We start from the raw sequence: 15,776 nt of genomic DNA, 5'->3' as shown, positions 1-15,776 counted from the left end.
GACCTATAACCCATGTTGAAGTTATACAAACTACAATCAAATCTGAGATTTGTCAACGACAATCAGGTGAAAGAGACAAATTTAGCCGTCTAGCTCCATTGACTCCCATTTATTCTGCACTCATGGCGATCGCCCCCAGTGAAACTCTGGTGGAACTGCATCCAAAATTCGGTACAATGGGACTTAATACAGAGTGGCAAGGCTCTCCGTAGATGGGCTCTGCTTTTTCCCAGTGAAAACATCATCATTCCGCATCATTCACGTCACGTAATGTGTGAGTCAGAGGTCGGAAACTGGGGCTAGATATAGACCCTTTCAACAATAAAAACAAAAACAATGCTTGAACGTTCTATTTGGGCCCCAATCTACTTCCTCTGCATTAAGATAACATTTGGAAAGTTAAAACGGAAGCCTTGTGGGGCCAACTATGATGCTGATAATGGAACTCTCTTGAAAGGGACTTCTACGGGCTTTTCCCAAATCACGGAAGAAACGTCGACACAGCGGTATAGCAGATAATCAGGCAAGTCTTATTTAAATAAACTCCTGGTGCACTTACAAACTTTCTAATGCCTCGTTATTGGACTAAAGGTCATAGTTGTACTACTGCAGAAGTTTCGTACCATTAGGGCATTATTAGTGGGGTAATTTACGAGATAAAAGTTGGTACCATTACGACTGCAGAAACTCATTAGTTTCTGACAGCGCTACTCGACCAGGGTTCGACCAAGCAAGGGCGCGGGAAGGGGGGTGCTGAGGGTGCTGCAGCACCCCCTGCTGGCAGGAGATAGATTTTTAAAATTTGTTATATAGCCTATATTTTTAAATAATTACTAATTCGCTGTCTGTCATTATTTATATTTGTGTATGTGAAATGATGAGTCAAATAGCAAAAAGGGTTATGGATTGGTTGGAATATAGGCTACAAAAAATTAACAGTTATAGAGATCAACGTGAACGTTACAGTTACTGAACCGGAGCGTGGTTTCAGCTATGTGATAGCCAGAGAATGTCTAATCTGTAAACGGGCTCTGGTGATAGCGATCAAGTGTGTAGGCCTACATATTCTATGCGATTTACACGTTCAAAAAAGCATGGATAAGCTGAAAGAAACTTTAATTGTGTTGTACAGTTTTGCAAAATTAATACATTATAGCTAGTGAAATCATTTCACTAGTCGCAGATAGAAATTATTAGGACACATTCTTGCTGTGGAGACGACACACTTTATTCAGGAATTATTTGCGAGATCATTGCAGCCTGATTATTAGCCTATATTTAAAGCCAAACATCTCTGGTGTGGTTTTGACGATCAGAAAAGTAATTTTCCTTAGCTATACTGAAATAGGCTAATGATGTCAAGTGCGCTTCTGTGGGGTTAGGGTGGGTGCAGATGGAGTCGGAGTGCTGTCGCGGAACATTGGAATTTGTGGCTGCCCAGGACGTAGATAGATAGATAGATATATACTTTATTGATCCCTAAAACTTCTCTCTATCACCCGCACATCGCACTAAAATGATGTATTTAGCAGTCAAAATCCGAAACATCTCCAGGAGGGGAGAAATCGTCGGACATCCATTATTTTTGTTATTCAGCACCCCTGGTCAAAAATAGGTTCCCGCGCGCCTGCGAGCAAGGGAAAACAGGTTCTGGGAGGGTGTTGGCTCGGAGTCATTGTGCAAAGGACCCTAGGATGAAATTACTCCGAACCATCGCTTTAACTCCATTGTACCTGCAATCTGTTGCAGTTCCGCTAGGGGCGATCACGAATAAGTGCAAACAGAGCCGTATACGGCTCTGAGTGCAAAAACAATGGGGGTCTATGGAGCTAGACGGCTAAATTTGTCTCTTTCACCTAGTTGTAGTTAAGAAATCGAAGATTTGATCAAAAGTTGAATGAACGAGTAGTCACGTCCTTTCAAATTCTTACAGGTTGGGTCGTTGTTGCCCACAACACACTAGCTTTCTGCTAATGCATGACGTTATTGACACGTTCCAAAGGCTTTTTAGAACAAATAAGTGACTCAAAAAATATAATACTCAGCGGTTTTTCTCTGCCCCCTCTTTTGACTGCAACATTCGAATTTCTGGGCAAAAAATGATATCCCGAGAAAAGTGGATTTGAGGGGTACAGCTCCATAGACCTCCATTCATTCTGCACTCAGAGCCGTAGAGCCATATACGGCTCTGTCTGCACTTATTCGTGAGCGCCCTCATGTGGAACCAGAAAAGGAACTGCAACCAGTTCAGAAACCTAGGCTGCCTACAGAGACGCGGTTTTTTGGCGGCCTGCTTATGGGGCAGACGGCTAGCGGATCGTTAGGAAAGATTAGATTAATGAAATGAAAAGCTTTATTTTTCCGTTTCAAGAGGGGGTTGGCAAGATACAGTAGTAGAGTATTGCACGCTTGCAGTGGACCTAGCCTACGTCTTTGTTGTTGTTCATTTGAGATCTGCGTAGAGCCACCAATTCATGTTGGATGCTTGGTAACTTTCCAAGCGCGATGCAAAGATCGGATGGTCTTCTCATGCCTCCAACGCTTGTTGTCTCAGACTACGGAGGTCACGCCCGTTCATTCTTGGTCAGTTTGAAGGCGACATCACTCTTAGGGCTTGGGGCAGACACGTAAGACTGGAGGTTCTGCGGATGTTAAACGATGGGGCCGTATATCTGAACAACATAAACGGTCATATTGAAGTCCGAACTTAGCCGGTTGTTCTACTGGGAAGGGAATGGCAAGATACCTTGATGTAGCCTACAACCACATCGCAAGGCCAAATGAATTCAAAAGACCAAATCATAAGCAGAAGGCGCTGAAAAGGCAGTAGCCTACAACGACGTCGTTGACGACAATAACAGCAGTATTTAACTAGAAAATGTAATTTCGAGGAAATTACCAGTGCATGAAAATATAAACATAGGCTAGCTGTATATTAACATAAAATATAAAACAAACTTTTATTTGGAAACAGTTGGCAGGAGTCATAGTTGATAACAACTGACAGTTGAAATGGCTAAACAGTTAAATATTTGAGTAGGCTAGTTTACATAGTTAAATTATTTAATAGTGAATTATTGTAGTGAGGACATTTATTTTTAAACAGTTGTGGGCAGAGGAAATAGTTGGACAGAATCTGTAGTCTTAAGAGAGACAGATTGTATGTTTAAAGCCTGAGACAGAGTATATAGTATTAAAAGTTGAATGTAGATAGTGTAATGGATGTTGATAGACAGAAAGTCGAAGGGATGTTGATAGGCAGATTGTTTAATGGATGTTGATGGATAGTTTAATGGGTGGTTTGAAGAGGATGAATGGATAGAAAGTTGGATGGAATGTGCCTTATATCCTTGTCGAATGGAGAGACACAGAGAGAGTTGGCCTAGTTGTGCAGATAGCAGTTGATACAGGTGCAATCAGTTTAACTGGCCCTTTGATGCGTCCTCGTTGATCAGCTGGAAGTTGATACAGGTGCAAATCAAGTTAATTAGCTAGTTAATTAGGTATAAAAGTTACAATGATGAAAAATACAAAGCCCAGATGTACTAAGTAAGACCTACGTAACATAGTTTGAATGAAGTTTCCACGTTAAACGGTTGCGTTAGAAGAAGAAGAAGAAGCCTAGGAAGAACAGTACAGTGCATTTTCATGCCCTGTAATAATAATAATAGGGCAATTCCACGGAAAATTTACTTTTTGTCACATCCATAACGCCAGTGAAATGCCTTGGCATTTGTATGATGTAAATGATAACATTCATTTTCTCATGTACATTCTTCAGCCAAAAATAGCAAATGCTCAAATTTCATGTAATCATTCACATCATACCACCATACCATCACATTTTATTGGCGTTATGGATGTTACAAAAAACGCAATTTTCCATGGAATTGCCCAATAGGAAGAAGCCTAGGAAGAACAGTACAGTGCATTTTCATGCACTGTAATAATAAAGCTAAGAATAAGAAGCCTAGGAAGAACAGTACAGTGCATTTTCATGCACTGTAATAATAATAATAATAAGACTTTGGATAACAGAACAGTGCATTTTCAAGCACTGTAATAAATTGTTAGCCAACATGGTCGGTTTTCTGTTCATTGATAGCCTTCTCATGACCTCAGTGCTGAGCCCGATATAGTTGAGAATAAATATGCCTAGAGAAAATGAAAACGAAGAAAACCCAACTTTGTTCCAAGCTCCTTACGTAAATGCAATATTCATGGGTTTCATCAGGTCGCTTTCCACAGGTGTATAAAATCAAGCACCTAGTTATCAATGCAGAGTGCATGGTGCTTGATTAATACACCTGTGGAAAGGGACCTGATGAAACCCATGAATAGACACATAGGGAGAGGATGCTTTTGGAAAAATAAACCATGAAAAAACAAACCACTTCACTGTTATGTTAGTATTCTGTTTGTTGTTTAAAAACATTGTATATGATGGCCTTGACGTCTTGAGTTAGCCTACTGAATTGTACCATAAAGTTCGTGCATGCTCTCTCCAACGCAAACCAGCTTAGGGTTATATAGCCTACATAATGCATACAATTTATAAACAAAAACAGCAGCTGTGACAGCGGCCGCATATATTCTGCATCATATCTCGCTTCTTGCGAACTCTGCATTCAGAGATTCTGTAATGTACGTGTATGTCGTTCACACATAGGTCCGTATAAGGTCAGCATAAGGTCCGCAGGTTAGCATCATATCTGAATCATCCGAAGGGTAGAACCTCCGTTTGACAAACCTCCGCATACTCCGGACGTTATATCTGAAAGCCCTTTCTGTGTTCCCTGATGGTTTCTGGCCAAATGGATGATCTGTAATCAGTGCACCCTGACACACTCTCACTCTCTCTCTCTCTCACTCTGTGTGTAGATGGATGAGATCCATCAACATCTGGATATGAGTCACAAACAAGCCTGCATCAACCTGGAAAAGGCCACTCAATTCATCACACAAGCATTTCAGGTAGACTAACATTATCTCACACACCAATGAATTTGTAGCATGACAGACTGAGACTGTTTGCCATCACTGTCTGCACTTGGAGGGCTTTGGGTTGCACTCTGTGCATGTTAAATGCGCTATACAAATAAAACTGACTTGACTTGACTTGACTTGACTGTCTATCCTCCAGCTCAGTAGCATCAACGGTGAAAAGCACCTTCTACAGTAGGTATACAGTGGTGTATTATGATAGTTCCACACATCAGAACTGGTATCACAGGCAAAATCATTTTTATTTCTGAACCGTAGGCTACCTTCACAACATACAATTTTCTGTTAGTTGGAAGGTAGCAGCCCTCCCACCTGCTAGTCTGCTGACACCTTTGATGTGTGTTTTGAGATCAATGTCGAAGAATATTCACACTGGACAGCTTTTCTTATTGGGTCTCACTGGGTGGTAAAAGTTGCCATGACTGTCAGGTACATTAAAGATGTTCTATAGAGTTTATTTATAACAGCTAACCACCTTAAAGGACATGCAAACACTAACAACAGCACAGCTGGTACTGGTAAGAGCCTTCTAGGATGCCAGTTTGGTTCTTTTGGCAGATTGGTTGACAGTGACATGCTCAGGGATGGATTACTGCACAGGCCTACCGGGCCCAGGCCCAGGGGCCCAAGGGGTCAGGGGGCCCTGAAGCCCAAGCCATTGCATGGAATCATTGCCTCAATATCAACACATCAGGATGTAGGCTATGAATCTGATTGAATTAAAGTAATGGCCATCCCCAAAATGCACCAGAATACAGGAAATCACATCATACAAATGAAAAAAATTCTGGGGGAGGACCCCCAAACCCCCGTTCCCACATATGTGACAATTAGTGGGGGGCCCATAATACAACCAGGCACAGGGGCCCAAAAGTTAATAATCCGTCCATGGACATGCTGTAATAGTCTGGCCACACCCACCTGGATCTCCCTTCTGGGAGATACTAGTCTGGAACACCATAATTCACTAACGTTTCCATCGTTTCCAGATAAGCTGCCAAATCAGCGACTATAGTTATAGTTATAGTGCTATAGTTTTGAAATCGAAAGTGGCTGTGGTAAACAGTAGTGATAGAAATGCATGGGGTTTAGTTCATAATGCCAATATGGCAGTTGTCTACACATATCCCGCCCCTTCCGCAGCCAAAAGTTAACATGTGAATACATCACGGCAATCATGTTGTGTGTTGTGAATACATCGGACCAATCATGTGTTGTGATCTCTCCGCTTGAGCGACTTTGGTGTTGTAAAGCCTTGCGCGCAGTTCTGCCTGAAATAGATGCCCAATAAGTGCCCAAAGTGTGTTGCAATATGGCCGCTGAGAGGAAGGACTTGCCTAAAGGGACTTTGCACTTACCTTCAAAAGTCATTTTAAACGTTACCATGTTTGCTGTTGGTATGTATCAGCATGAAGTAGGTAGAAACCAGGAGCTCTGCGTGTTGATTGGCCGTCTGGAGGAGAGGGAGGCGGAGACTGAGAGGAGTCTGACGGAGCATGTGCAGTCAAACCGACTGCTGACGCTGAAGATTGAAGAACTACAGAAACTCCTAGAGGAAAAAGACAACTCACTCACACAAGCCAATCAGGTGTGTGTGTGTGTGCGTGTGCGTGTGCGTGTGCGTGTGCGTGTGTGTGTGTGTGTGTGTGTGTGTGTAGGTGTGTAGATGAAGAAAACTCACTGAGTTGCAAATTCACATTTACTCTGTAATTCCATTAGAGATTACTATGTACAGTACATGGCAAATTAGTACCCCCCCCCCCCCCCCCCCCCCCGCTCTCTGTCTGTGTGTGAGTGAGTGAGAGAGATGAGCAGGATTTTAACAGACATAATGTGTGTGTGTGTTCATAAAGACTGTGGCTCTCCTGAAGATTGAACTAAGGGATGTTCAAAGCCAGCAGAGTAATCATAGGTACGCACACACACACACACATGAACATATTACAAAATCCACCATAGGCTGCATATTGATTGGTTTTTATTTGTCCTTCTACAATGCCTTTGGCGATAGTTTGGGAACATTTGGGAGAGATCTTTGATGGAGCACTATAGTTCGAATTTCTGTCAGCTAACTTCGACCATCTTCTTTCTACCTTTAACCTCTAAACTCTGACCCTGACAGGCCAGTTCAGGAAGTAAAGGAATGGCTGCAGGGTGGGGAGAGCCAGCTCAAGGTAGAGACGTAGACACAGATACACTTTTATGGAGAGAAATTCAGTCATCTCATCAAGTCTGACACACACACACATACACACACACACACACACACTCTACATACACAGACATCTGATATGTGTGTTTTCCAGCAAATGAAGACTCCCAGCTCTCCTCTCCAGTCAGACCAGCTGAGACCAGTTGAGGAGACACTGCTCTGGTCAGAACCGCTGATCTCTACTAACATCCAGAGTTCGCTGGTCTCTTCTCAGGAGCCGAGTCCACTGCTGTCATCCGATGAAGAAAATCCACTGGTCCTGTCTAATGCTAAAAGTCAGCTAGTCTTGTTTGATGGTCAGCCGTCTCAGTTGCTGGTCTGGACCGACTCTCAGGATCCAGTCTCGGGGATTAAAAAGGAAGAGGGCAGTGATAGAGATGGAGATTACAGGCAATCTGGTAAGGAGTTGTAGGACACACACACACACATACACTCAGTCATACACTCAGAGTTTCTGATGTTCTGGATTGAAAAAAAACCCCTCTTCTCCCTTTTTGGTCTGTTGATTATGTACCTCATTGTCCTTTCTCTCTCACAGAAGGACCTTGTAGTTGAAAGTGGCATATATATGTAATAAAATTCTTCTTTTCTCGTCCTACAGTAGAGGGAACTGATCCTAGAACAGAACAGACCATTTCTTCAGCTGCAGACATTAAACCTGAACTGCTGCAGGTACTGAGTTTAGATTGCCGGTCATGGTATTTGTGGTGTACAGTATGGTAATTAAAGGTGTTATATAGAGTTTTATTTTAATTTAAAACATACAAAAAATTACCTTGGGTAGGAAAAGAATGTGAAGAATCAACCGTCTTGACCTAATATCAAAAACGACGAGATGCTTAAGAATCTATGCTGTCCAGATATCCAGTGACGCTAGCACGCTCGGGGGCGCTATGGCACAACTGGCTACAGCGCCTGTATTCGGGTCCAAGTGCCCATGTGGTCTGAGGGAATTAGGGTTGAAGGTGGCAGTAAATAGAGCGAAAGCATGATATTTGTGTGAGAAATGTCAAAACCTATGTTAGATCACATTCTGAGGGTATATGCTTTCAGGAAATATATGGTTTAGGTGGTTGAATCAGTTTCCCTAAATGGTACAGCCCAAAAGGGTATCATCCATATACTTTGCAATATACAATATATTATGCATGGTTAGCATACTAATGACAAGAGTGGGACATGTCTCATGTCATAGTAGATCACCTCCTGAGGGTATAAGCTTTCATAATATATATGGTTTATATGGTTGAATCAGTTTTTCCTTCATTTCAGTGAGGAATTTACTTACCGTAATAGGCTGTATAAATCTTCAGCTGTGAGTTTGGAAAGTCCATCGCACATTGTTGTCATGTGGGGGCATAGACAAACAAAATTAAACTCGTTTGGTTTTTAGTTCATAAAGGACATTTGTAGGGGTTATAAAGTGTCACAATTACAATCAGCATCTATTACATAAAAAAAAAAAAACATCTAACAACAACATTGCGCTTCAGTAAGATAAGGTTATTCACTAATGAATTTGGACTCAATGACCCCTATTTTCTGACCTGGCGTATGGTGGAAAACGGGTTATTTTCCCTGCGCAAAGTTTATTTCTTATTTTGCACGTCTGTCTTTTTGAGCAGTGCGCCAAGGGGTGTGGCAATTAACGACCTAAGGAGGGGTCTGGCGTATTGTCTAAGAATCGCTATCATACACTACCTAAAACGCATTACGCCACTGACCAAGAGAAACCTAGTCAGAAGTCCATGGAGAGTTGTTTTTATGTTATTTTAAGAGCGCATTATCAACAGTGATGGGCGGGTGCACAACGCACCATGCTTCTCTCATCCACAAACATGCACTGTGTAATTAGAATAACGATATTACGAAATACATCTCACAGTGAGTAGTTATTCACCATCATTTGCAAATTGGTAATGACAGATAAAAGTGATTAGGCGAGGCGAGAGGCAAATATGAAGCACGGCTGAACACGCACTGTTATAGAGATATAAGCAGCAACTCCTCTGCAGGATAAATGTCCTTAGCTTTTTATTCAGTCATTCGAACATTATTGGGGTAAGTGTTGCCACGGTGAAGTTAGTTTCACTTTGCCAAAGAGTTCAAATAATAGACGAGTGCAAATGCATGTGGGCTATACTCTGCTATAGGTTTTAGTAAAGCATGGTTTAGTGGAATAACTGTGAAATTTGTTCAAACTATTCACCAGTGACCATGTGTTTTAGACTGTCATGATAGGGCCCAATGTGTTGATTGAGCCCATATAGTAAGTAAGATGTTTGATATGGATCTTTCCACCGGCATGGGAGATATTGGATAATATCCAGATGTGCTGCTAGCATAAGATTTTGGGCAGAAATCAATAAAATGTGCTTTTTCTGTATTTACTGCCACATTTGACCCCTTTTCAGGCTAGAGCTTGCTTAGCCTAACGGGGACCCGGGTTTGAGTCCGGCCTGGGTCATTTCCTGATGCCAACCCGTCTCTCTCTCCCACTTGCTTCCTGCCAGTTTCTTCACTATCCTATCTGAAGGCAAAAAAGAAGAAGCTAGCATGTTAAACCACTTAGCACCAGTTTACCACTTGTAATACCGCATTGTACCATGTGTGGCTGTTGTATTATATACAATGAAAGTCAGTGGAGGAGTGTCCTGTGGCTGCGTTTGTAGTGTTTTTATGAAAAATAGTATTATGTAGTGTTTTTATGAATTTGAATTCTGGTGTAGTGAAGCTGTGGTAAAATGTCAGGGTTAATGTAAGCTAAACAAATAAGCTTGGTGCCAAGAATGACCGATAAGGACTTGAAGCCTGGAGTGACTGGTCAGCAAGGTTAGGGGTCAGAAAAAGTAATTAGCATGAAGCCTCAGCTACCTATGTCTACCCTAATTTGGGGAAGAAGACATAGGTGATGTCTTCTATTCTGAGTTCACACAAAGGGTGACGATTACTTGACAGAGGTATAAGAGCCATGTACAAAATGTCATCAGCTTAATTTATGAACTAATGCTCACAACACAGTCTGGATTGCACTGAAGCTACACATCTTAAAGTATTCTTTCACTTTGTCTAAATTATTCTGAGTTTTAATCAGTGGATTGGAATTTGACATGACACATTCAAGACAACTAGAATCCTACAGAATTCCACTTGGCTTTTTTAAACTCAGCCCATATCATCAGACATGCTAACTGCAAACTGTTATTGAGGTCAATTAAGGTCAGACATGTTAAAGCTAATAAAACAGTTAAACCATCATCAGATGACAAGTAGAAAAAAAATGCATTTAATTTAAGGAACATTCAAAACTGATAATTTAACACTGATGTTTGCCTTTTGTATTTGTCATTTCACACTTGAACTTTAGGTACAAGAGAAGTCAAACATGGCTCCAGTCCTGTGTTCCAAAACAGATCTGTCCCCTTCAGACCAACAAGCTCTGGTCCAGTTAAGGACTGTATCCGTGGTGCTGGTGGACTGTTGTAGAACACTGGGCCAGCAAAAGACAGACGACAGCAACAGAAAGCAGCCCAACACTCGTAAGATCTCTCTCTCTCCCTTCAGTCACTCACTCTGACATGAAATTATATACAAAAGTGATATTTGAGCACATGTCATTATAAAAGTAAATAAATCAAAGGGCCACACAACACAACGTTCCATATTGGATTTGGCTTGCAGGGTAGCATTTGAGACCCCTGGTCTAAATAACTAGCTGGTAAAACCAGATTTATTCTCTTCATCAGTCTGGCCTCATATTTGGGTATCGTTTTGAACTCTAGCATCGTAATGGCCGTAGTCTTTATGTCAACTTTGAAATCATTGGTCATTCTTATGGCCATGCTTGATATTCAGAGCATGTTGAATGGTATTGTCATGTTGTCATTCATACTGTTGACACAAAAAATACAGTATGTTTTAATTCCATATCGCCCACCCCTTCTCATATAACATGATGTAATAAAACTGTTCATGTTTTATGTGCTGTGCATACGTGTGTGTTCTCATATATATATATATATATATATATATATATATATATATATATATGTATGTATGTATGTGTGTGTGTGTGTGTGTGTGTGTGTGTGTGTGTTTTGGCAGAAGCATCATCCTCGGAGACCCCAGCATTCCCCTCCATGTCACATACAGAGACAGAGAAATCCAAAAAACACTCCTGTTCTGTGTGTGGTAGAAACTTCCACTTCCGGTCTCAGCTCAGGAAACATCATTATGGCCACACAGGTAAGAGGCCACACTACTGCTCCTTGTGTGGTAGGGGATTCACTTCACTTAGCGATCTCAAAGCGCATCAGCGGATTCACACTGGAGAAAGGCCTTATTCATGCCCCCAGTGTGGCAAGAGTTTTGGGCAACGAGCCCATCTGAAAGTCCATCAGCACATTCACACAGAAGAGAGGCCATTCCTGTGCACTGACTGTGGTAAGAAGTTTACCTGTAAAGGAAGTCTCAAAATACACCAGCGCACTCACACTGGAGAAAGGCCATTCCTGTGCACTGACTGTGGTAAGAAGTTTACCTGTAAAGGAAATCTCAAAATACACCAGCGCACTCACACAGGAGAGAGGCCGTACCACTGTGATCAGTGTGGCAAGAGCTTCTATGCAGGGGACAAGCTCAAAATACACCAGCGGATTCACACAGGAGAGAGGCCATTCCAGTGCACTGATTGTGTTAAGAAGTTTACCTGTAAAGGAGATCTCAGAAAACACTTGCGCATTCACACAGGAGAGAGGCCATTCTGTTGCAATCAGTGTGGCAAGAGCTTCACTCAAGGGTGCCATCTCAAAAAGCACCAGCGCATTCACACAGGAGAGAGGCCATTCTGTTGCAATCAGTGTGGCAAGAGCTTCACTCAAGGGGAGGGTCTGAAAACACACCAGCGCATTCACACAAGAGAGAGAGGCCGTACCGCTGCGATCAGTGTGGCAAAAGCTTCAGAATCTGAAAACACACCAGCACATTCACACAGGAGAGAGGCCACATTTTTGCACTCAGTGTGGCAATAGATAGATAGATAGATAGATACTTTATTGATCCCCAGGGGAAATTCAAGGAAATAGTAATTCTACTCTTCAATGTCTAAAAAAACACCAGTGTAAACATTCCGGACAGAATATGTAGACTTGCCCTGAGATATTCTATTTCAAGTTCTGTGTTCCAGTTTTTCAACAGTTATGTTTCTCCATGTGTGTAGTCTGATGTTTCTATTAAAAGATGTGTATGAATGTGTTGGGAGTTATTGCGTATTTCATGCCAATGCATTATTCCTCTAGGTGTGGTAGCTTGTATATATTTTGTGGAGAGTTTTGCACATTGCTGAATGTGTGTCATATGTTTGTGTTATAGTATCCCAGAAATTCTGAACCCAGATCTGAGCCTTGACATTTGGAGTCTATTAATTTAGCTTTGGGACACACATACACATAAACACACACTCACTTTGAAGCTATTTATTGAGCATAGGCATTCTTTTCCCAGCCAACAGCCAGACATAACATTGAGATCTGGCCTGATGAACATGGCCAAGGAGAGAGGGGGCCCTAATTTCAGTGCTGTGCAAATTCAGTCTATGAGCAAAGTTCTTGTAAATGAACCAACAGCATTATGTTTGTATTTAGGATCTTTCTCATGGTATTACATTTGCAAATAGATATGGCTTAGTTATTAAGCAGGCTTCAGTTAGAATGGCCAGCATTTAAAGTAGCGCCCACAGTATCACTCACAGCAATCAGCATTGTACTCCATGGTTTTGGATGGTACCTTGGAATTTCTTTGGTATGTTATCTGGCTGTACCCCAGCAACATTGTGGCCTTGACCAGAGAGAGTCTACCATGGTGAAACAACATGTGCACTGGGCATGTCATGTCTATGTAGTACAGTTGCCTGTTGGCATACAATAAATGCTTTTCTTTCTCCCTTTTTCTATTTGTATATTATATGTACATTGATTTCTGTACAACAAGGTGTGTGTACATTGGGAGTCACTGGGTATTTCAGTGTTCAAGGTTATACACTGGTATATTCTGATGGGGTGTGTTTGTGTGATATGGGTTTTTTGGTACACACTTTTTATTTGGTGGGTAACAACATATATGAAAGGCATTGTTACAATACAGATACACAAACCCAAACATACCTCCCAACCCTACCACATGGGATACAACACAACTATCAATGCAGCACAGTCAGTATAGAACAGTCCACTTAGTTTCTTAGTTTGTATTGTCCGAGGAGTAGCGCCATTAATCTTGGCAGAAGAAAGTTCAAGAAAAAGAATCTCTAAGAATGTATTCAGCCAATGCTTATGGGCTAAGTTGTGGGGTGGAACCCAAACTTGAATAATGATCTTTGTAGACCTTTCATTCATGCATTCAAGTTTAGAGTCATCATTGAGAAGGTGTAAAACAGGATCCATAGGAAGCTGAATATCAATGAGATCAGACAATGAATGTAACACCTTATTCCAAAAATCATAAATCTTAGGGCAGTCCCACATTATATGCATAAAAGTCCCCAAAGCATTTTGTGAGCACAAAGCACAAAATGGATGCGGAGTGTCTGACTTTATTAAGATAAGCTGTATGAGATATCTTCATATGAATAGACTGATGATTAGGGTTTTGAGAGGAGGTGTGATATGGGTTTACTCATTTATATAACCTATTGATGCACAATGTAATTTTTTGATCAATGCTGCTGGGCAATGTCCTGAGATTTGTTGTCTTGGCACATTCACGTTAATGTTGAGCAACATTTTTTTAATGAATTAGAGTTAGAGAATTATCAGTAGGCAAATTATCACCAGTAAGATATCATGATCAAACAACAAAAAAATAAACCAGAGGGAACATGTTGCTCAGAAATTTGCTAAAAAAAATCCCCCAAAAGTTCCCCCATGTATCACCTTAAGAATGCATAGCCTACACAGAGGGGAAACCATATTCACAGGTCACACACAGACTTGTAATCATTAGAAGACGCAACAACAACATTAATGAACATTTTGTGTAATGATTCACAGCAAATTAATAAACTGAATATGGTGGTCCAAGAGCCATGCACCATGCACCGGTCCATGCATCAACCCGACTGAGCAGTAATGACAGCATAGGATGACAGTCAGGTACGAAGCACTGCACCATGTTGAAATAAACGTGTAAAATACCAAATGATAAATATAAAATTAAATATCAAAACACTATTATTTACACGATTACTCCTGAAATAACTGCTATTAACTGCACATTCACTATATAAAAATCACTGTTTGGAGGAAAGGGTTTGCGTGCTGTCGCCGGTTGGAAATTGTTCAAATGGCAATTTGCGTCGGTTAGTCCTTGCTTATATTATTCAGGGAGGCGCGGTGGTTTATGCGATGAGTAGTTCCTTCGCTCGGAAATTAAAATATGTACACAGTCTTGTACCTTTGACTTTTTTTTATTTTCTCTTCGTTTTTTCACTCGAAATGATATGTTGTATGCTTATGAGTTATGCCGTAGCTGGTTAGCCTAAGACATGCTGTTAATCTCTTTAGATATGGATTTTTCCAAAACGTCAATGGGACAAATGAATGGGAATCATACTTCCGGCACCTAACCGCATTTCGGCTGTGGGCGGGACTGTGATGCTCTATGCTGTGTAAATTGACCTCAATGAGTCTCGTAGCTCTACGTAATGACGTGTAACGTGAAATTGCGCATGGATGTGGATGTCTCCGTCCTGCAGGCTGTAGCAGAGCTCTCTCAACTCCGCTGTCATGTGTGTACTTAATAAACAAACGTGTCCTTGATGTCCCCGGTATAACGTTATTGTCGGGCCCACACAAGGACATCCTTATAGGATGTCTTTGAAATGACCAAATGCGAATGTCATCCGAGGGACCTGACGGTGACGTCCCCAGAAAGTCCTGCACCAGACGTCGCGCAATAACCAAAGGATAACTTGGTCCAGACGTCAATAAAGTCACCGGAACGTCCGCTAGAGAACATGACGTTGGGGACCAATCGGGACGTAGTGAATGTCCGCATTAGATCCGGGGGACGTCCTGTGTTTGTCGGGAAGTGTTATGCAATTTGGTGTTGATGTTGTAGCCTAGGCTTACTGTCAAACAAAGGCGGTGTAACGTTTAGGTCCTTTGACTATTTCATTAATGTCATTAGGACTGGCTATTTTATGCCTCAGAAGACCATATTGGTAGGCCTACTTATTTGTAGTATCATATTGGATATGAAATGATCTGCTCTGCAATGTGTATCATTTTGATTGTTGTTAGCCTAGTCTATAGCCTGTGCAAGATTTATTGTATACTGAGACAAATATCTGTAATAAACTACTCTATGTTATCACTTCGTATGTTTCCATTGGTGTTCCTTGCCCATATTGTGTTTGTGTAGATTTAGCAAGTATACAAGGAAGACCATATGGCCACAAGCCTGTGTCATAACAAAAAAAAATATATAGACGTCATCAGCACAGTTATTTTGGGACATAATCTATAGCAATTACTACAAATGAAGCTGTAAACACACAAAAGGT

At 41.3% G+C, this 15,776-nt stretch overlaps 1 protein-coding gene across 5 annotated transcripts; it reads left to right on the top strand.

Moving 5' to 3' along the window:
* The first annotated feature begins 406 nt into the window (after positions 1 to 406).
* Positions 407 to 12,468, top strand: LOC121713922 (oocyte zinc finger protein XlCOF22-like). 5 transcript variants are annotated; one of them, XM_042098979.1, is made up of 9 exons: positions 407 to 523; positions 4,882 to 4,974; positions 6,413 to 6,592; positions 6,858 to 6,916; positions 7,127 to 7,178; positions 7,311 to 7,614; positions 7,818 to 7,888; positions 10,584 to 10,755; positions 11,318 to 12,468. In XM_042098979.1, the coding sequence occupies exons 2-9, from the start codon at positions 4,882 to 4,884 to the stop codon at positions 12,244 to 12,246; spliced, it is 1,860 nt and encodes a 619-aa protein (XP_041954913.1). In that variant the 5' UTR covers positions 407 to 523; the 3' UTR covers positions 12,247 to 12,468. The 5 variants fall into 5 exon arrangements, with proteins under 5 accessions (XP_041954913.1, XP_041954914.1, XP_041954912.1 ...); XM_042098980.1 differs by lacking the exon at positions 407 to 523 and adding an exon at positions 2,261 to 2,583 and having other exon boundaries at positions 7,431 to 7,614; XM_042098978.1 differs by lacking the exon at positions 407 to 523 and adding an exon at positions 2,261 to 2,583 and having other exon boundaries at positions 11,324 to 12,468.
* The last annotated feature ends 3,308 nt before the right edge of the window (positions 12,469 to 15,776 follow it).

This window comes from Alosa sapidissima, chromosome 7 (assembly GCF_018492685.1).
Source record: "Alosa sapidissima isolate fAloSap1 chromosome 7, fAloSap1.pri, whole genome shotgun sequence".
Classification (NCBI taxonomy): domain Eukaryota; kingdom Metazoa; phylum Chordata; class Actinopteri; order Clupeiformes; family Clupeidae; genus Alosa; species Alosa sapidissima.
This window is presented reverse-complemented; position numbering and strand designations above follow the sequence as displayed.